Source organism: Zootoca vivipara, chromosome Z1 (assembly GCF_965207765.1).
Source record: "Zootoca vivipara chromosome Z1, rZooViv2.hap1.1, whole genome shotgun sequence".
In the NCBI taxonomy this organism is placed as follows: domain Eukaryota; kingdom Metazoa; phylum Chordata; class Lepidosauria; order Squamata; family Lacertidae; genus Zootoca; species Zootoca vivipara.
Genome location: NC_142583.1, coordinates 5,900,723 through 5,922,221, shown reverse-complemented (window position 1 = coordinate 5,922,221; position 21,499 = coordinate 5,900,723). Strand labels below are relative to the sequence as shown.

General features: G+C 45.4%; 1 protein-coding gene across 6 annotated transcripts; it reads left to right on the top strand.

Annotated features, from left to right (window-relative positions):
* The first annotated feature begins 388 nt into the window (after positions 1-388).
* CLK3 (CDC like kinase 3) lies at positions 389-20,987 on the top strand. Of its 6 annotated transcripts, none has more exons than XM_035112409.3 (14): positions 389-514; positions 6,821-6,972; positions 7,301-7,517; positions 9,951-10,044; positions 10,311-10,377; positions 11,717-11,833; positions 14,276-14,323; positions 15,081-15,247; positions 15,613-15,707; positions 16,068-16,197; positions 17,858-17,940; positions 18,768-18,847; positions 19,145-19,235; positions 20,470-20,987. In XM_035112409.3, exons 2-14 carry the CDS (start codon positions 6,821-6,823, stop codon positions 20,653-20,655), a joined length of 1,527 nt encoding a protein of 508 aa, XP_034968300.1. In that variant the 5' UTR covers positions 389-514; the 3' UTR covers positions 20,656-20,987. The 6 variants fall into 6 exon arrangements, with proteins under 6 accessions (XP_034968300.1, XP_088513963.1, XP_088513953.1 ...); XM_060279014.2 differs by lacking the exon at positions 389-514 and adding an exon at positions 775-1,022; XM_088657837.1 differs by lacking the exon at positions 9,951-10,044.
* The last annotated feature ends 512 nt before the right edge of the window (positions 20,988-21,499 follow it).

Below are 21,499 nucleotides of genomic sequence, written 5' to 3'. Positions count from 1 at the left end.
TCAGGGGCGCTATGGGGTGGGAGGTGGGGCAGCCAGGTAAAAGGCACACGACACAGGCAGCTTGGGGAACTGTGGTTTTAATGTAAGTTTGTTTGTCTTTTTAAACAGAATTGTCTGTTAGGGTATTTTTAAATGCTGGTTTTAATGCATAATCGCGAACCGGAAGTCGCCGCAGTAACCTCTTTAGCTCGCATCCCCTTGGACTGCCTATAGCCGCCGCCACATAATTGCGGTCATTCTCTCTCTTTGCCGCATTCATCCTCCTCCACCATAAAGTCGCGCGGATAGAGCGACCCACGCTCCTCAGACTCGTCGCGTCAAGGAGGAAAAAGAAGCGTCGGCCGCTCTAGCCCGCACGGCGGCGGCTCCCTTCGGCGCATAGGACAGCAGAATGCGCATGCGCATGGTGCCGTTTGCGTCGTCGCCGCCGCCGCTCTGTCGCTGCAGCCGCCGCCGCCGCTGCTAAGGGGAGAACGAGCGGGACCAGGAGAGTCGGAGGAGCCTCAGGACAGCGGTGAGGGACTGAGGGTCGGGTGGTGATGGTGAAAGGAGCCCCAGAAGCGGCTGGAGAGGAAGGCCTCAGGCCCCGCTGCGTTGGGCCTTGTCGGGTCGGGCTGAGCCTTTGCGGTCTGTGCGGGAGGGGGAGGGGCTTCGAGTAAGCCACGCCCATCGGGGCTCGCCATCATTCTCCCCTCGTCCCGACCCCCCCCCCCCGGGTGGTGGGCAAGCAGCTACGGTCTGGCTCTAGGCCGCGCGGTCTCGCGGTGCCAGGTGGAAGTCTCGCGGGACTTGGGCGTGGCTCTGCGGCTTCGCGAAGCGGCTGGAACGCAGGAAGTCCAGGCCTCTGCCTTGCCACGGGTTCCCTGGAAGCAAGATTCCGGCCCCGTGGCCCTGCACTGACTGACATGAGTGGCGGCTGTAGGGAGATTGCCAACCCTACCTGGAGATACTGCCGGGGATCGAACCCGGGACCTTCTGCATGCGAAGCGGATGCTCGGCTGCTGAGCTGCGGCCCTTCCCAAGTAGGAACAGGAGCAGCTGCTTTTGCTGCCCTTCCTTTATAAATACGGCTCCAGTCCTCAAAGATGATTTAAGTGATCCATGCGACGGTCACCTCCAGGCTTGATTGCTGTAATTTGCTCTACTCGGGGCTGCCCTTGAAGCTGTCCCAGAAACTCCAGCCAGTGCAGAATGCTGCAGCAAGGCTCCTCACGGGGTCCCTGCCATGGGAGCATATTCATCCAGTGCTTTTCCAGCTGCACTGACTCCCGGTGGAGTACAGGGTCAGATTTAAGGTGCTGGTTTTGACCTTTAAAGCCCTTCATAGCCTAGGACCCTTATACCTATGGGACCACCTCTCCCGGTATGCCCCACGGAGGACCTTACTGTCCATAAATACCTTAGAGATACCTTAGAAAAACCTTAGAGATCCCAGACCCCAAGGAAGTCAGATTAGCCTTAACCAGAGGCAGGGTCTTTTCAACATTGGCTCCGGCTTGGTGGAATGCTCTGTCTCATGAGACCAGGGCCTGTGGGATTTGATTTCTTTCCACAGGGCCCGTAAGACAGAGTTGTTCCGCCTGGCTTTTGGCCTGGAATCAACTTGATCCCCCTCCCTTTTTCCTTTTTCTGATTTTAATTTTAATTTAAAGGCTTAATTAATTTTAATGTTGTATTTAATCTTGTTTTTAAGCTGTATTTTAATTAACTGTTCTATATTTGGTGTTAGCCGCCCTGAGCCAGGTCTTGGCTGGGGAGGGCGGGCTATAAATAAAAATTATTATTATTATTATTATTATTATTAAACGAGAGTGCAGGAAGCTGCTTTATTCCAAGTCAGACTGTTGGGTCCATTTGGCTCAGTATTGTCTGCACCGACTGGCATCAGCAGCTCTCCAGGGTTTCAGGCAAGGAACTCCCCCAGCCCCACCTGGGGTTTGAACTTGGGGCCTTGTACACGCAAAGCAGATGCTCTGTCACTGCCTGTTACAGCCTTCCTCTCCTTACTCCAGGGCTTATTCCTGTCACCCTTCATTCCTTAACTAGCATGGCCAGTGGAGGAGGAGGAGGATGACTGTGATGGGCGTTGTAGACCAGGAATATCTGGAGGACAGCCAGATGCCTTACCCTGCTCCTACCTGCCTCTCAGAAACTTGATCTACTTCTCACTTTGGGATGGGGTGTATTAAATCTGACGGGCTTTTAGTATGAACCCAGTAATCAAAATTGTGGGAGCAGCGAAAGGAGAAGAGGGTTCTGCCATAGTCTAGCTGTCACTGGAGCCCTCCCCCAGCCCTTAATTTGAGCACCAGCTTAGCACAAAAAAATCTTAAGTTTTAATACACCTGCCCAAAAACAAGGAGTGGAATTTTTTTTAAAAAATACAACCCTTTAATTACAGTCCTTTAAAAGTGTGGTGATTAAATAGTCTGGGAGTTGTGGTCCTCAGGGTCATTGGTGGTAGGGCATATCCATTGCCCTTTGATAAACAAATGCAATTTTTGGGGTGTTTTTGAATTCTATTTTGCTAGATTTTTATCCCACTTCAGACAACCTTCTGTGGTGACTCACATCAATTAAGAGAGAGGATGAGAATGAAGCAGGCCATTCTTCCCATTAGACTTAAAACTAGAAAGACTGGCCGTGCAAGAGAAAGAGAGTAGAGGGAGGGGGGTCAGTTCATCAAGGCCAGTATATTAATGTGAACTACAGTCAGTAACTTTTTAGTCAACAGCAACCAGGAAAATAGTTTATAATTTTAAAAATCTTTTATAAAGTACATATAGATAAGAGGGAGAAATCATTTCTAAGTGCTAGAAATTGTCGGTATCTAATGAAGTTGATGGTAGAGTTTGGGGAACAAATGGAAGTGGATGTAGTGCTGTTTTTTCTTCTTCTTGTGAATCATTGCCACCAGCTCTGGTGTCATTTAAAAGACAAGTTCATGGGAGAGAGGTTGACTGTTGCTTGTGCTGGCTAAAAATCAGCCTGTGTGTTTAGATACAGCCTACCTGATGACTAGATGCAGGAGACGAGCAGTGAATGGCCATCCTCATCTTCATGCCCTCCTGATGAATTTTCTGGGGGCTGCTGCAGCTGATAGAATGTTGATATGTCAATCTTACCTGGCAAGGCCGTTTTCCTTTAAAAGATAAAAAAAGAGAGTCGGCTCACAGAGCTGTCTGTTGTTGGGGCACTCCATCCACTGAGGTGTTCTGTGAAATTCAAGCACATGCATACTTTGGTATGAAGGGATACATATACTTGGGTTTCACATAGCACTTCTGTAAATGGAATGGAAAATGATCACTTCTGAGCTATGTAGAGAACAGTGTTATTGCCATTGCAGATATCGCTAGTCACTTTAGAAATGCATGTAGGAGATAAGTTTTAATTTGTGAACTTCAAATGCTTCAAATTTGAACCCATCTCACCCAAATAAAAGTTTATTCCTGCACATGAAAACATGGGAAACAGAAATGCTTGAGGCAGCTAGTGAAGAAAGGAAAGGCTAGAAAGAAACCAGGAACTAGACCAGAATGGTTTTATTGTATATTTCAAGATAGAAAAATATTTATTGAACTTACACTCCTCCCTTCATACTAAACATGCCAACAGATATGCACAGTCAAACTTAAGAATGGGCAGGTACACAGGAAGGGACCCCTCCTGCAAAAATGCTCCTTTTTTCAAATTTCCAGTGTGCTCTCCCCATCCTCATGCTCAACCTGCATTCCTAGGGGGAAAAATGCAGCAGAATCTAAATAAAGGGGGCAAGCCAGCAAAAATATTACTATGAGAAGAAATGGAAGGCAAAGCAAGAAAGGAAGCACTGCTTTACTGCTAGAGCCATTTTATTTTTTTAGAAGCAAGATCACCAATCAAACCCCTTAAATAATCAGCCAGCCCTCCTGCTTCCTGCCTCCCCCAAGAGAGAAGCAGTCCATTACCTATTGGGGGGGGGGGTTAAAATAAGCCAGATCTCCCCTCCTGCAACTGTGTGAAAGAGCTTCTTTCCAGTTTGCTTACTTATGGAAATTGTACAACAATGGAAAGGTTTCCTCTTCTCAGCACATCAAAAGCCTTTCTGTCAGAAACTGCCCTTGGCTCTCCTGCAGTGAGGAGATATGTACGTACCAGTAGCAAACCAGGGGACTGAAAATCTCAACCTGGTCTCTAGGTGGTGCTTCTGAGTCACAAAAAATGGACTGGTTAATTTTGAACACTGGTACAGTACTAGAGTCTGCTTTCATTTGATTTCATGAAGGCTTGTGCCATAAACATTAGCTTTTAAGTTTGGCTGGTTTTTTACTGCTGCCTTTATTTATTTGTTTAAAATAATTTACCGGTATATCATGTCTTCCGGCAGAAACTGCACTCAAGGTAGCTTATAGAATCCACCACCCTTAATTAGGGTCTGTTTGGCCCCAGTACTTCAATAGGAAATTGTTTTTTCCAGCCCTAGGAAGCTAATATTTAATTAAAAGCTTAAATCGTGGGTGATAGCAGTAAAAGTAAAAGATCACAAAAGAAATATTCTAGATCGCTGAAAAGCACAGCAAGCTGTCTTTTCTTAAACACCCCTGGTATCAATTTTCTTAATCTTGAGGCTGAATTCAGCAGAATGCTGTGGCCTGACTCCTGATGGGGAGCCTCTGGCCGAGAACATGTGACACAATTGTTTAAACAGCTGCACTAGCTGACAATTTACTACTGAGCCAGGTTCAAGGTTCTTGTATTAATTTACAAAGCCCTGAATAGCTTAGGTCCAGGGTACCTCAGGTCTGATTATAGCCCAGCTCAGTTTGCAGGAGCATCTTTCTCCAAGTTGGCAAAGTTGTTTGACAACCGTGAAAAACCAAGCCTTTAGTGCCACCGGCCCCATCCTGTGGAACATCCTGCCAATAGAGAATTTTTGGGTGTCTTCTGTGCCAACTTTTAAATGCCTGCTGAAAATTTGTTTATTCTGCCAGGGTTATGCAGGCAATTAAGGGTATTTCTCCCACAATCGTTTGTTGATACTTGCTTTTAACCTTTTTTGCTTTTAACTTGTTTTTATTTTTTGTGCTTTTATTGTATGGCTTTTGTCCAGGCATCCCCAAACTTTGGCCCTCCAGATGTTTTGCACTACAATTCCCATCATCCCTGACCACTGGTCCTGTTAGCTAGGGATCATGGGAGTTGTAGGCCAAAAAATCTGGAGGGCCGCAGTTTGGGGGTCCCTGCTTTTGTCGTTTAATGTTGTAAACTGCTTTGATATGTTTTGTGAATTAGCAGTATATAATTTTTTTAAATAAATAATCTTACTGAGAAACATTTTAGTTTTTGAATGTATAAACATCTACAAAATAGCCATGGCAAGCATTTAAGTTAAAGCAGATTGGGTTTCCACTCATTATTAAAGGTTTACCTTTATTAAACAAAAATAGCCAGTAGAGGGAAAGTACACAATTTGATGGGAAGGCTCAACGCATTAAGTGAAGTTGCCCATGGAAACATTCCAAATTTTATCAAATTCTATAGCCAACACTCTGTTCTCTTGGGCTGCTAATGCACATACGTAGGAACTCTAAATGTATGTACTTGGGCAGACATTAGATTTCTAAATTGTATTGATAACTAAAGAACTGCCCTTTGTGACCAGCATATCCTTGTTGAGCGGGAAATGGATTTCTTTTGCCATGTGTTCCAATTCAGGCATCTATTTAGTATTTGCTCAAGCATTTATTTTCTGGTAACTTCGTAGAGATGACATAATGCTAGATAGCATGGAAAGTGAAACAAGTACGGTGTTTAAAAGAGACAGCTTGTTTCACACTCTTTAATAAGTAGAATCTATCTACAGAGTACTACAATTTACACTTGCATTTCGTCTTGTTTAGCAAAACACGAAATTGCTGGTTAGGAAGAATTTGAAACTCAATAATGTACAGATGTCAAATGTAGAGGTGGGAAGGCCTGTGGGGGGGAACAGAAAAATGGGGGGGGGAAGTGTGGAATATTCAAACTATATCAAACTGTCCCCCCCCCCAATTTTTCCAGGCTTTCCCATCTCTAGCAATGTATACCATCATGGTGTGACCTCCCATGTTGAGAAATGTGCATGGACTGCAGGGCTGTAAACGAACAATTGTTTTGTACCTCTTGAACTGTTGGGAAAGGTGGGGTATACGTTTGTTCAATCTGTCAATATGCTGTAAATAATAATGAGAAAATAGCTGGGATAAAAATACTTTAAATCCAGTTAATTTTATTTCATGATGCTTGGCAATATCAGTCTGTAATTGCAGGGTTCGTAAGAAATGCTCTCAGAAGCTGGTCGAGGCAGTAATGAAACTGATCTAACCTGCAGTCCTAAAAGCTCTTTGCATAAGCATAACTTCTAAAATAGGATTGCTGGTGAGAAATGAATTCCAGAGTGGCAGCCCCTTTGCACTGCTCATCTTACAGCAATCAGATTGAAAGTATGCCTCTCTTACTGACCTTTTCCATGTATACTTTGTTTATGACTTTTCTAAATGGGTTGGGGGTAAATAGGTAGTATTCCTTTAACTAGCTAGCTCTTGGTGAAGCTGTTGATTATGTCACAAAGGCCCTTTTAGTGCCACTGAAATGACCGTTCCTGTGTTTCATAGCACACCGGCCTGGTTCTCTCATAGGTATTTTTAAAACACAATGTTAAAGATACAGCAAGATTTGAGAGGCTTGTAACAGGTGGTGAAATCTTGTGGGCCAGGATTGCTGAAAATTGCCAGGATGAGCTTGTTTTGCTGGAGAGGTTGTTCTGGTGTTCATACAGGTGCCTTCCTTGTATGTCTAGATGCATCACTGTAAACGCTACCGCTCCCCAGAGCAGGAGCCCTACATGAGCCACAGGTGGAAGAGGAGGCGGTCTTGCAGCAGGGAGCAACATGATGGAAGAACACGATACCCAGTTCGCCGGGATCTGTCAAGGAGATCACGATCTAGAAGGTGAGCAAGGGATTATCTTGGAACAAGCAGTCATACCCGCATGGTGAATGCTCGCTTTGGTACTAAATGGTCCTTCTAAATTGGAATTGTTCTAAATGGTCCTAAATTGGAATTGTAGATGTCCAGATCCCTTCTAGTCCTGTGTATTTACAGCTACAGCTACCACAAAACTCTCTTTGTGCCCTGCAGTGAAATGACAGGAAGCAGTGTCTAGTGCAGGTTACACACAGCACTGCACTGGGGTTGCTGTACAGGTTCCTGTCCACCCCACTCCAACCCCAGGGCACCTTTCCCATTTCCTAATCACAGGTTTTTACTTGCCACACAGCCATGACAGAATGCCCTACCAGAGAAGATACAGAGACAGGGATGACAGCGATGTCTACAGGTTTGAAGAGCGAAGCTCATCTTTCGGAGAAGACTATTACGCTGCACGCCATTCACGGCACCACCGGAGATCTCGAGACAGAGAGCGCCACCGGACAAGGAAGCACCAGCATCACTGCCGGAAACGCAGGACCAGGTCTTGTAGCAGTACCTCATCGGTGAGTATCATCCAAATGAGATCAGGATTGGTCAGGGCCTAACTAACTCGTAGCTTTTTTCCAGCTTTGAATCATACTGGGTGAGTACTTCTAATCCCCTGTCTTTCTCCTCAATGCAGAGATAACTTTTTCTTCTGCTTGTGTGATAACTGGTTATATTAGCTGTTCTTAGTCTTGACGATGCAGCAGTGAATAATTTTAGCGTCTGAGACTCGTGTGTGTTTCTCAGGATGCATTGGGAGGGAGAGAAGCCAAACATGGCACCAGTGACAATGTGGGGATGAGGGAGGTCGTTTGTGCACATGGCTCAGAATGGCTGTGCCACACCCTTTGTTTTGCACACATGACCCTCTGCTCTCAACTTTCACATCCTGTGTTGCTTAGCGGTTGTGTTCAGGGGCACAAAGCAGTCTTGCCTTTGCAGCTGCAGCAGGGCATTTCTGCCAGCACCCTCTCCTTCCTAGGGCCCAGGTCAAGCTGTGTCAGACTAATTTCTCAGGACTTTTAAGCTTGCAGGCCTCCCTCTCTTCTCTAACACCCTTCATGGGTGAACAGTTCGGGTATAAGATGGTGCCTTCCTCACACGCTAGCGAGTCTGCACAACTTGTGCCGCTGCAGCCCACAAACTGTATATGGCAGCCCAAGAGAGGCTGAATGCACCCCCAAGAGAGGGGACATGTAGAGTGCCAGGCAGGTCTCCATATATGGCTGGTGGACTGCATCTGACTTGTTGGATGGCAGATTGTACTGGCTTCAGGTTGGGGGGTGGTTTGGGGTTTGGGGTTTTATTTTTTAAAATTTCAGCACATATGCATATCATCTTCCTTTGTTAATATAATTTTTTGTTAGAATTCCCAAGCAGCTCACAGACCTTGCCCATTCACTCACCCCAACCACAAATAAAAAAGTGGAAAGATACCCGAGAGGAATGAGTCTTGAATCACACACCCAGTTTTGCTTCATTGAGTCACAGACCTGTCAGTGCTCTAATCAATGTGCAGTTTTATGCACATTGATGTGATACGAGTTCTGTTTGTTGGTCTGGAACGCACTACAATCTCTTCTATTCCTCTGTTTTTCAGTTAAGCTTGCTTATGTTGTAAAGCTGAGGTTAATCTCATTTAACCCCACTCTTTCCCCCTCATTCCTGTTCTTGGAATTTATCCCAAAGCTACGTTTGTACAGTGCTAAGGGTATGGATTTTGGTTGGTGTGGCTTAAACTGTTTCAATATTGTACACCTTCTTTAAGGATCTTTTCTCAACTTCTCTCCATTTCAGACAGTCTCTCTTAGGATTTGTATGTGGTTGGTTCTACAGCGGAAGGGAATGGGAGGTGAAAGGAAGTGCAGGCCTGGAGTCTGTAACCTATTTTTGCAACTCAGCCTAGAGAGACTGCAATTCATTGTATTTTGAAAGGTTATAAGTGGAGTGGGGGGGGATCAGGGATTGAAACAATTCTTCACGGTAGTGGAACCCTTCAGGTTACTTGGCTGTTCTCCCCACCTTCCCCACTTCAGTAGAAGTGTGTAGCAATTCCAGGTTGATTTTGCATCCCCTCCTTCTCTTTGAGAAAGCAAGATGTTTTCCTGATGGGGGGCGGGGGGAGGCGGGTCTAGTTGGATTTTGATGCTTCACACAATGCTTGTCAGCAGCACAAGATATACTTGATTCTGAATCAGGACACAGCCACTGCTTCTAGAGTTCTTCTAGGCTTGATTTCAGCTCAGAAGTGAAAGCAAACCAATCTGGCACAGGTCAGACTTGCAAGCGCATAGAAGGGTCAGATCTGAAGTGGTTTCTTTCAGGCAGCGACACCCAAATCCGATCATGCTGGAATCAGAGGGGCTTTACAGAAACTGGCAGGCAGGGAGAGAGGCTTCATGGGAGGCGGCCTGGGGTGGGGAAGGGAGCTGCTTAGACTTCTGCTGACCCAACTGCCTTTGGGCTGCCCACCGTCCCAGATGCTGGTGGAGAAGCTACTGTCCTTGAGTCCTCCTCTCTGTGCTGCTTGCTGTGTCTTTCCCTGGTGGTTAAGAAGGGATGGTAATTCTCTGTGGGAGGAGGGTGCCCAGGGGCTGGAGCATCCCAGCCGCTGCTCCCCACACGAGGACCGCGTGGTTCTGCTGCTGCTGCGAGGCTCCTGCGCCTGCCTGCCTGCCTGCCTGCCTTCCATAGCTAATCAGAGTTTCTTTACATACCTGTAGCTGTTTTTTAAACTTTTGTTTTGAAGTCGGTTTTTTGTCTTGACGTGTCCCCTTGCAATATCCCTATCGTTATATATGCTGTGTGCCTTATGAAATGCTGGGATCTGGAAAATCCAACCACCGACGCATCGTCGTTTCTCCGCCTCTGAATGACAACTCAATCTGCCAATCGGAACTGCCTGCTGTGTGCGATTGGTCGGATGGCGTTTCGGGGGGCGGTGTGTGCAGAGAAGCCAACAGAGCAATAAGCGCAGCAGGAGCGTGGAAGATGACAAAGAAGGTCACCTGGTGTGCAGGATCGGCGATTGGCTCCATGAGCGATGTACAGCCACCTTTCGTAAAACTTTACCTCTCTACTTTCTATCCCCATGTTAGACGAGATCGCTCTCAGTGTACGGGAGGGGTTTCTAGTGTTTATTGCTTATAAATGGACTGAACAGTAAATACTTGAAACAGGAAGTAGACAATTGTGTGTTAAAGAGTGTAGCAGTGAGAGCCTTTCTTGAGACTTGAATGCTGTGAAATTGCAGGACCTCACACACTCATTAAGTCTCCAGGGCTCACATCTCCTTTTGTTTTCTCTCCTAGATGAAATTGTGGGGAGCCTGGGCGAAGGCACATTTGGCAAAGTTGTGGAGTGTGTGGACCATGCCAGGTAAGCTATCCAGTACCTGGTGCTCTTGTGTCAAGGAATATTGTACTGGGATTTATGGGTTTGGTTTGAGGCTGAAAGAGCATTGTCCTGAGCTCCAGAACATGAGAGAAGTAGGTCTGGGGTAGATGGTAGTTAATGAGCCTTTCCAGATAAGAATTGTGGATAGTGAACTTATTTAAATTAATGAACATGACAAAATTAGGTTCATAAATTTGAGTGGCTCTACTGTGAATAAAACTTAGTTGAATTATCACCTGGTGGGGGTAGAGAATATCTGGGTTGGTTCCCACTCCCCTTGTGCACTGTTTCTGCACTGCTTTTAATTCCTGCCTAATGATTATCCTGATTAAAACAACAAATAGAACCAAAGAGCAACATTAAAACAGCAGATCAGCAGTATATGTTAAAACATTAAAACATTAAAACAGCAGATCACCAAGTTAAACCCTAGACAAGCAAGACAATAACACAAACAGTATGTAAAAGTTCTGAGCAAAAAAGGTTTTTTTCCTTGACCTGTCTTGTGGCAGGTCAGTGGCTGCAAGTGGCACGAAGACCTGGACAATAATCCATTCTCATTCCATCTGCAACTGCTTCCCTGCCATGGAAAGAGTGTGCCTGGGTTGGTTTGAAATATGTTCCCTGGCTCACTTAAGCTCTATAGGCTGGCTGTACCAGATGTGACCCTATTGGATTGGATCCAGACTGAGTTAATTGAACTGAATGCCCAATGAAATCAGTAGGACTGATGGCTAACTTGTTTCATTGATTTTGGTGGGAACTGAGTTCAGCTCACTTAGTCTGGATCCAACCCATGCCTAATGAGCAGGAGAGAAAGTTAAAGCCTGGGTCCTTCTTTCAAACTGTAGTCATATCTAGGACCTTTACTAAAGAATGTAATGATGAACGCTTTACTTCTTTTTTCTTTCTTTAACCTTTGGCTCCATGGGGAGCAATTGCAGAGAAGGGGTTGGAGTTGATTCTTCCCCCTTCAGGATTTTGTTGTGTGACCAAGAGTTAGACTTGAATTCAGTTGCAGAGATCTCTGCTGCTGTTCCTTGCGTCTCATTACTCCTTTTTTCCCCCTGCCTGCCTCCCCCTTCTGAAGGCAAACATATTTGGTACACTTTGACCTATGAATCTTTGCTGACGAAGAATAGTCGAAACAGGGCCTTGTCCTGATTTTTACTGGAATTTACCTTTATTTGCCTTCAACATTGGGATTGGTTCCCATTTAAACTCCGCATCACATCAATAAAACCTTGTGAAGATTTATTTGAAATCCATCTTCTTTTGGCCCGAGTTCTTGCAATTTATCGTTTATTTCCCCCTTCTGTAGAGGCAAGTCTCTGGTAGCTCTGAAAATTATTCGAAATGTTGGCAAATACCGTGAAGCGGCCAGACTAGAAATTAACGTCCTAAAGAAAATTAAAGAAAAAGACAAAGAAAATAAACAGTAAGTCTTGCCATTGGGATTGATTTGAGATTGGGTACTCCTTTCCTAAAGGAAGGGTCCGGGGTGAACTCTGGTCAGTCTGCTCAGTGTGGTAGAACTTGAAAGCAACCAGCTTTGCCCACTGCAGGGGAAGCAGAGGATCACCACCTTCCCTCTCCCGTCAGGAATAGTTGGCAACTAGAACTGGTTAGTGCAGTTCTATTGATTACTTTGAAACGTAGATATGCCTGGGTTAGGGCTTGGTGCTTATGCATCGCGGGGGGGGGGGGGAGTCATAGGATGAAAAATCAGTTTTGAAGGAACGTGCGTAGTCATTGTCTAGTCCAACCCCTGCTCAGTGCAAGATCTGTTAGTATAGGATGCACCTGGCTCATGCACACCCAAGCATCTGATTAGTATCTCCCACAAGGGAGAGCCCTCCACCTCTCAGGGCAGTCTGTTCCACTGTCATATGAGCTGTCACTCTTAAGTGCAGGCATCCCCAAACTGCGGCCCTCCAGATGTTTTGGCCTACAAGTCCCATGATCCTTAGCTAATAGGACCAGTGGTCGGGGAAGATGGGAATTGTAATCCAAAACATCTGGAGGGCCGAAGTTTGGGGATGCTTGCTTGAGTGGTTTCTTCTCATGTTCAGCCAAACCCCTGCAATTTCCGCCCAGTAGCTCTAGTTTTCTCCCCTGGAGCAACAGAGAAGTTTACTCCATCTTCTGCGTGGCAGCCCTTTATATATTTGAAAATAGCTGTCCTGTCTCCCCTTAAACGTCCCCAGCTTCTTCCACCATTCTTCGTAGGACAGGGCTGGGGAAGCCTCCAGTCCTCCACATATTGTTGGACTCCCAACTCCCATCAGCCTCCCGCCCCCTGCATGGCCAGTGGTCAGGTATGATAAGAGTTGTACTTCAACATTATCCGGAGGGCCACAGCTCCCCCCCCCCACTCTCATAGGGCTTGGTTTCAAGACCCCCTCAACATCCTGACTGCCCTCCTCTGGACAGGCTCTAATTTCTCATTAAAATATGCCTGGAACTGGAGACAGTATTCCAGATGTGTATCCTGACCAGTGCAGAATATATCGGAACTGTAGCCACATGCAGGCATTCATCTGAACACGTGTTAAGTGAAACTTGAGGACTGACCTCAGATTTCATCTTACTGGTTTCAGCCCAGTGTTCCAGCAAGATACTTTTGAATCTTGATTCTCTTTGCTGGTGATGATAGCTGACCCTCCCAGCTTCATGCCATTGCAAATTTTATCAGCATTCCCACTACATCTTCAAGTCATATTTTAATTTTTTTGAACAGGATGGATCACACGCTGGCTTGTTGTAATCAGTGCATTTTTTAAAGACACTCACAGACCAGCTTTTGGAATTTTGCCTAGTTTCAGCATTAGGCTGGCCACCTCTTTGAAGATGGCAACAACATTTGCCCATTTCCTGTCTTCAGAATTCTCAAAAGAATTATTGGCAAGCACCTTTAGGATGTGACCCTGGAGACTTGAATTCATTTGAAGTAGCTAAATGTTCTCTTATCTCCTTACTTATCCTGAGCCTCCTCGTATCATTTGTTCTAATATTCGCATTGCAGGAGAAGACTGAGGCGAAACAGAAGCTGAGTAGTTCCACCTTAACTCTGTCACCTATTAACATCTCACTGTCTGCTGTCAAGCAGCAAATGCTCTGAATGTAGCCAAAAAGCCCGTTTAAAAATGTTCTTGGCATCCATTTTAGATCTCAGGCAATGCTGGGCTTTAGCCTTTCTGGCACCATGCTACTGTATCCCTTTCGTCTTTGCTTATATTTCCAATTCTCAAGCGAAGCATGTCCTTTTAAAATCTCAGATAATGAGAAAGCTCCTTGTGCAGCCACAATGGCTTTTCCTATTTTTCTTTCTCTTTGGAATCGTTTGCTGTTGTACCTTCAGTATTTCAGTTTTTTTAAACGCCCCATGCCTTTTGGAGCTCCTCCCTCCTTTGGAATTTCTAGCCATGAATTTTAGAATTCCCACCCAATTTCTTTCTTTGATTTTTGAAATCCGCTACGGTCAATTTTTACATCCTTTGCCATCACAAATTCCAAGTTGCTATGGTCATTTTCTCCTCAAGGTTCCTGCTGCTTTCACTCCAGCCAGTTCTCCCTTGTGGGTTACGATAAAGTCCAGAATTATACATACCCTTGTTCCTTTCTTTGCCTTCTGAAAGATGCTGTTGTTGGCAGGGCATGGCAAGGATATATTGGACATTCCATTCTTAGCAGAGTTAGACTTGCAAGGAGTGCCAGAATAGTTGGAATCCCCCATTATTGCTATTGCTCTTGCTCACTTATGTGACCATTTTGTAATGTATTTTAAGAAACCATCACCCATATCTTCTGCTCAACTGATAGGTCTGTAGTATACTGCCACAACAATGTCATTTTTGTTTCTCTCTCTGTCCTTACCCAGATGCTTTCCACAGGGCTTCCACTCTCAGACTCATGGATTTTCAAGCAGGTGCCAACATTAACATTCTCTGTTATACATCTGTTATGTACATCTTTATCCTCCTCTAAGAGAAGGAAGAATCCCCCGATACCTGTGTTCCCACTCTCCCTGCACCCCTATTTCCCCCAGGCCTGCCACTCACACTGATGGGGCCGCTGCCTGTGCTGTTGTGTGTTGGGCCCTGCTGGGTGAGGGGTGGCCTGAGGATGGAATTTTAAAGACAACTCCAAATGATTCTAGAACAGGATGAGACAGGCAATCATCTGTGTGGCCCCCAAGTCTAGCCTCAGCGAGGGAAGGGAATGGGCAGTACGACTTCAAGAGCATACCCTCCAACTCCCGGATTGAAAAATCCGGGATCAGTGGCGGCACGGCACCGGAAGTCGCTTCTACGCATGTCCAGACATGCGTAGAAATGGCTTCCAGTGTCGGCGGCGCCTGATTTTCAGTGCCCAGACATGGGCAGAGCAGCACCGGAAGTCGCTTCTGCGCATGTCCAGACATGCGTAGAAGTGACTTCCGGTGCTGGGCTGCCCGTGTCTGCATGTCTGGGCACCAGAAATAGCATGTCCAGACATGCGCAGACGGCCGGGAGCCGGGACATGGGATATTTTTACGGGATATTTATGGGATATAATCAATTCGGGATAACAGCGGGAAACGGTAGCAAAATACGGGGGTTTCCCGCAAAAAACGGGAGACTTGGCAGCTATGTTCAAGAGCCACAATCCCAGCTACTGTGTGTTTTTTCTCTCCTTTGGCCCAGCTTGTGTGTCCTCATGTCGGATTGGTTCAACTTCCATGGTCACATGTGCATTGCTTTTGAACTCCTGGGCAAGAACACATTTGAATTCTTGAAGGAGAATAACTTCCAACCATACCCACTCTCCCACATCCGACACATGGCCTACCAGCTGTGCCATGCCTTGAAGTGTAAGTATGGCATGTGCTCTGCTTGCTTGGGAAAAGAAAAAGAGGAAGTGGGGATGGGGGGGAGGGAAGCCTGTTCGAAAGTTACTTCGCTTAATGCTGTTTCAATATCTTGAAGTTGGGAAGGCAATATAAACTTGAAGGCAAAGTTTATATTGCCTTCCCACAACCTTTTTATGAGCATTTATTTAAATCATTTATATACCCATATAAATTACTGGAACATTCGGGTCTGCAGAATTTTGATTCTATACTTCTATTTAGTCCTATTTAACACCTGTTGATATAGGCTTTGCTTGAGAGCCAAAGTGTATAGCAGGAATGTAAGGCCTCTTAAAGCCTCTTTTCTCTCTCCCATTTTTCTGTAGTTCTTCATGACAACCAGCTAACTCACACTGACCTCAAACCTGAAAACATACTGTTTGTAAACTCAGAATTTGATACCTTGTACAACGAGAAAAAGGTGGGTTGCACCTAAGAGCATGGAAGTTGCGGAATAGCCTGCCCTTTTTGATTGAAAGATAGGGGAAGAGTATTGGGAAGTGGGTGCAGCTGAGGGACTGATGGCAAGGATCACATCCAGCATCTCAGATCACCCAGAAACTGGAGAATGGGATGGGTTACACCCTCCAACTTCTGAAATCTGGGTTCCTTGGCACGCGGAGCATTGGCTTTTTTGAACGTGCACCACCAAGTCTGTAGACTTACAGTTCCTTCGTTTTTGAAAGGAAAGGCCCACTGAAGGCTATAAGGCCTTCTGCCTGGAACTCTCCACCTTTTCAAAGGCAGCTCAGTAACCATGGGTGTGTCTTCTGCATTACAGAGCTGCGAGGAAAAGTCTATCAGAAACACGTGCATCCGAGTAGCGGACTTTGGGAGTGCCACGTTTGATCATGAGCATCACACCACTATTGTGGCCACTCGGCATTATCGCCCACCAGAAGTGATCTTGGGTGAGTTGGCGTTAGCTGCTATGACTCTTGGGAGTCGAGTGTAGCAGTTCAAAAAACAGTGGGCGAGTGTTCAGTTTGCAAAATGGGTTGCTTTGCATAAGCAACAAGAGGAACCTACGCGTCAGAGGGGCTTGTGGGGAGGAGTATGCCTGAAATGAAAAGGAGTGAAGCAATTGGGCATCAAGGTTCAAAAGGGGGCAACATATTTCAGAGCAAATAGTTGCATTTTAGCTTGCTTGGGTGAGCTAGCCCTGTAAGGGGGTATCTGTACCTTCACTGCAGCAGTTTGCACACACTTCGTGGCCTGCAGATGAACTGGAGATTCTAGCTAGTCTGCTGCCTCTGATTAAGGAACTCAGTCTCTACTTATTCCCCCAAATGAAGGTCTCTCTGTGTGACCCATTCAAGTGATGACTTCATCACATTTAAATAATCTTGATGAGTGGGGAGTAAACTTGAAGGGGTTAAGAGGCAAGTGCTAGTTTAGATGTTGCTAATCCCCACTTCAATATCACTATAAATTAACCCATGGCCTCTTGGGTAAGGGCTTGCATCACTATCACCCCTTAGTGATTTTGCACAAAAGCAGTCCTTTATCAGCTCTACAGAAATGGGAGGGCACTTAACAACAAAAATGGTAACTTTAAGATCATTTTGATATAACCATGATGGCATTTGATGGGTGGAGGGAACATATTCCTCCTCAGTCCTTTTTAAATCCACTGACATTCTCACAAAGTGGCCAAAGAATATATTTTTGGGGGTGTATTTTTTTAAAAAAATTTTTTTACCACAATTGCATTCACCCTTTAGTCACACTTGCTGTCACTGAACAGTAGGGGGCACATTCCCCAAGATGTGCAGAAGGCATAGTAGCCAGAGCATATCTACACAGTCTGCATACAATGCATGAGTATGGCTGCGCCCTGCAGCCTTGCGCAGACCGCCTGCCACCTCCTGAACATGCAGGCTGACCCGCATTGCCCTCTTCCCCTGCACATGGACATCAGCATGTGAATTCCCACCATCAGTTTGCAGTTCTTTCCAAACTCTCTACCCACCTTGTGTAAGACAGGAGAGCAGCAGCTCCTTTCTTTTATGAAGCTGAAGGATGGCATCCTTACTCATCCAACCTTTTTCCGCTAATGGGCAGGAAGGGGGAGATTGCATAAGGTGGAATGTGCTACCATCTACTTTCACTGAGCTCAGCAGACATCCCAGTTGCAGTTTCTCCTGGTGGTTTTTTCCTTTGGCAGATTCCCTCAGTCCCCTTTTATTTTGTTTTTAAAAAATATTTTATTGAAGAAAAAGCATTTTTAAACAATACAAATTACCAATAACATAGCCAATTACAATTCCCCCCCCTTTCCCCTCCCTCTCCCACCCTCTATGGACTTCCCTCAGTTCCCTTCTCTGATTTGTTTGTACATATTGTTTTCTGCATGTTATAAAATGGCACATATAATTACCTTATGTTCTATCATATGTTCTACTAATAAATTGTGGATGTTTATTCAAAACCTGCCAAGGAGTCCAAATCCACTGAAAGGTTTTCTTTGTCTGCTGAGCAGAAACACCTTACTTAGCAACTGAAGAACAAAATGGCGGCATTTGGGTACAGAGTAGAACGGCAGTCTTCATTCTGTATTCTCCTTTGCAGAGCTGGGTTGGTCACAGCCGTGTGACGTCTGGAGCATTGGCTGCATCCTCTTCGAGTACTACCGTGGATTCACACTCTTTCAGGTACAGGAATTGTTGTACTCCTTTTGGACCAGTTTAGCATAGTGGTTTGCTTTCTTGCTGAATAACCTGCTGCGTACTTCTCAGTACAATATTGTTTATTAGTTTTTGCTCAGTGGAAAGAGCTTTGCAGAGAGTAGAATAAAATTATTGAATCTTCCTAAAATCTGGCATGGCTACACCAAGGGATAGAGATGGCACCACACAGTCCAGTATTTGCTGAAAGGGAGGACCCCACCAGGATGCAGGCCCTATGGTGTTTTTTTTATAACAGCCAAGAGGTTTTACTTGAATGGCTACAGTTCTTTGCTCTGCCTGCCAGGTTTTTCTGCAGTTTGGCTCCTGCTCTGCAACCTAGAGATCTAGTTGTGCTCTTGAAGACATTAACCTGCATGCTTTCCCCTCCTGTTTGCTGGTTCTTTTCCTTGTAAAGTGCTGGAAAAATCACTATCACAAAATAGGCATTTTAGGCATTAGCATGCTACTTACTTCAAAACCCCAAGGCTGGGGTTGTTGGAGAGAACAGTGGGCCTGGTCACCTCTCTGTTTCCTGGAAATGCTGCCATACATTTCACTCCTTATGGAGTGACCATTTCCCAAGAGGTATATAAGTTGAGCCCTGCTGAACCAGACCGATTGCACGCCTAGTCCAGTATCCTCTCCCACACCAGCCAGCCAGGTACATAGGGAAGGGCTGTATGTAGCTCATGATTTGCATGTGAAAAGTCCCAGGTTCCACCCCCAGCATCTCCAGGTAGGGATTGAAAAGATTGCTGCTTGAAGCCCCATAACTGCCCTGCTAAGTTCAGCATATATTTCTCTCTCCACAGACTCATGAGAATAGAGAGCATCTTGTGATGATGGAGAAGATCCTTGGCCCAATCCCACAGCATATGATCCGCAAAACACGGTAGGAATGCTCGGTTTTGATTGGTAAATAGGTGGTCCCCAAATTAGAGAGAGGCACTTTGGGCAAATAAACCAGGTCAGTGAGATTTGTCAACAATTTAATGTTTTATGCTCTCAAAAAAATTACATGAGGCAGCAAGGCCTGTAGATGACATGTTTAGATGTGAAACTCAAGTGCTCTGTACATTTTTAGAGGCAGTCTATGGATTTATTCAACTTCTTGGGGGAAAGATGCCATTTCTTTTGCCTAACTTAGCCCAGTACATGTGTTCAATTTGAGCTGTCTCTCCTCACCCAGGAAACAAAAGTATTTTCACAAGGGAAGTCTGGTATGGGATGAGAACACCTCTGACGGGAGGTATGTCCAGGAAAACTGCAAACCATTGCAGGTAAGAACTACTTGATCTGCTCTGGTCAGAATGCATTAAGCAGCTGTTTATGCAGATACTTGTTTGTAACTAAGCGCCTGAAAGCTAAATTACTTTCTTCTGTGTTCATCCGCATTGCTTGCTTCTCAGCAAGGCCTTTGAAACAGGAAGCCAAGCCCCTTAGAAACACCATCTTCTGAATATACTTGACCTTTCTTTTATCTGCTTCCATCTTTTCTGCTTGTGGGGATGCAGAGTGGATTATGTTCCCCTCTCCCAATCCCTTTTTTTCTGCACACCTTCCCACATACCAGGTAGGGACTTTTTGTGAGGGCGACACTTCACTTTTGTGGCTGCAAGGGGACTCTGTCAACTGAGCTCCTGGTCTCACATTTTGTGGAAAGAGCTTTGTTCACTTTCCCCCAAAACTCTTAAGCCTTACCACTTTTTGATGCAGTTATAACCTGTGTAATTCTGCTTGTATTGATAAGTGAAGCAGAAAACATGCAAGCCAGCCCGTACTGTCCGTAAGCAGTTGTCCCACCCTAAAGAAGAGTTTTGGCAGCCGTCTTCTGAGGGTTGAAGGATAGCTCTTCACAAATCCTACCACAGCACCCTGCTGGCTTGATAATGCTAGGCAGATTTTGTGAATGTGTGCTTGCATGGAGAAATTAGTCAACCCATCCCTAAAAGGAGCTACTAGTGGTGACTGATGATTTACTGTTTGTAAATCACTTTTGAGAATAACCCCAAATGCTTTGACTTTCCTAAATTGTGTGTATTGATCAATTAGCAGGTGCTTCTTTGCACACCTGTTCCTCTTAGCCGAGATGGAGAGCCAAGGTATGTCTCCATAACCAGGAGCGCTTGGAACTGCATTAATAATGAAAGCTGAGCTCCTCTGGCATAGTGTGCTTCAGCCAGCCATGATGCAGGTGCAGGACTACACAGGGTAGTCTTAGGACTACTTGGGACACTTCTGTGGTGCCTGTTACTCTGCCGCTACTAGTTTTACAGTAGAAGTCCTGGGAGAGCGACTTATTAAACTCCCTATTATTTAGACCTTACACCAAAATAATAAAGCTTAGCACTATTGTAATCACAGAACTTGGTTTCCTTTAATACTCCAGGGCAATTCCGAAACCGGTTCTCTCCCATTTGTTGTTGTTTAGTCGTGTCCGACTCTTCATGACCCCACGCTCTGGTTCTCTCCCATGTCAGGTCTAATTCTTCCCCTGCTTACTCCTTTTCCTAGACATACATGCTGCACGATTCTGCTGAGCACATGCAGCTGTTCAGTCTGATGAGGCAAATGTTAGCGTTTGACCCTGCCCAGCGGATCACGTTTGGCGAAGCTCTGCTCCACCCGTTCTTTGCTGGCTTATCTGCGGAGGAAAGGCGGCTGAATTGCCGAGATTCAAACCGGGACCTGAGCAGATGACAGATGGGGATCATGGAGATTCCTGCAGGATGTGTACATACTCCAAGACTGGCCTGGCATTTATTGTGGAGACTCCAGAGACCCTTCTGTAGCAGTGTTCCAAGGGGTTGATGCAATGTCAGGTGGACCCTGGGCCTGGGTGGGGGGGGGGAGACAGCAACCCAAAAGCACAGATTTGTCTCATATATTTATATGTTGTAAAGTTCAAATAAAGTGTTTCATATTGTTTGATAATTTACTTGTATGACTGTGTCCAGCTATTTTTGCTCCCTGCCCTACTGAATTTTTCTGTTAACAATAAAATAGTGGTTTTATAGCTTGCCACCAATCTCTGCTGGGTGTTTACAAAGTAGTTTCTTCCTTGCTGTGCTATCAGCCATCTTTCCTTTACAAGAAACCTGCATGGAGGGAAAGAGGATGGAGGTTTGTTCCCCCCCCCCGCCCCCAATTGCTTCTTTCATATTGTGCGGGTAATACAATCTTAGCTATTGCCTGCATTTTGTCAAGTGTATGTGCTTGTTCAGTTCACTTCATTGAGGAGCTTAAATCAGGCAGTTGTTTGGAATGCTTTATGGCCTGAATTATGCCTGCAAAAAGGCATCTCAGGCCATCTAGCAGGCTGTCCTGCCATTTTGGTACATCAGGAGATGGATGTAGGGCAGATAAGTAGCTTGATCAATTCTAATAGTAAAGCTTTGGTCAGTGTAGGTTCTCAGTGGTTGTAATAAACATCTGTTTTCCTCCTAGAGGTACAGGATTCTCCTTTAAAATGTTTTGGCATGAATGGAAGGTTCTTGGAAGAGTGAATCTGCATTTTCCAGTATAACTGTAGTTGGGAGTTTTT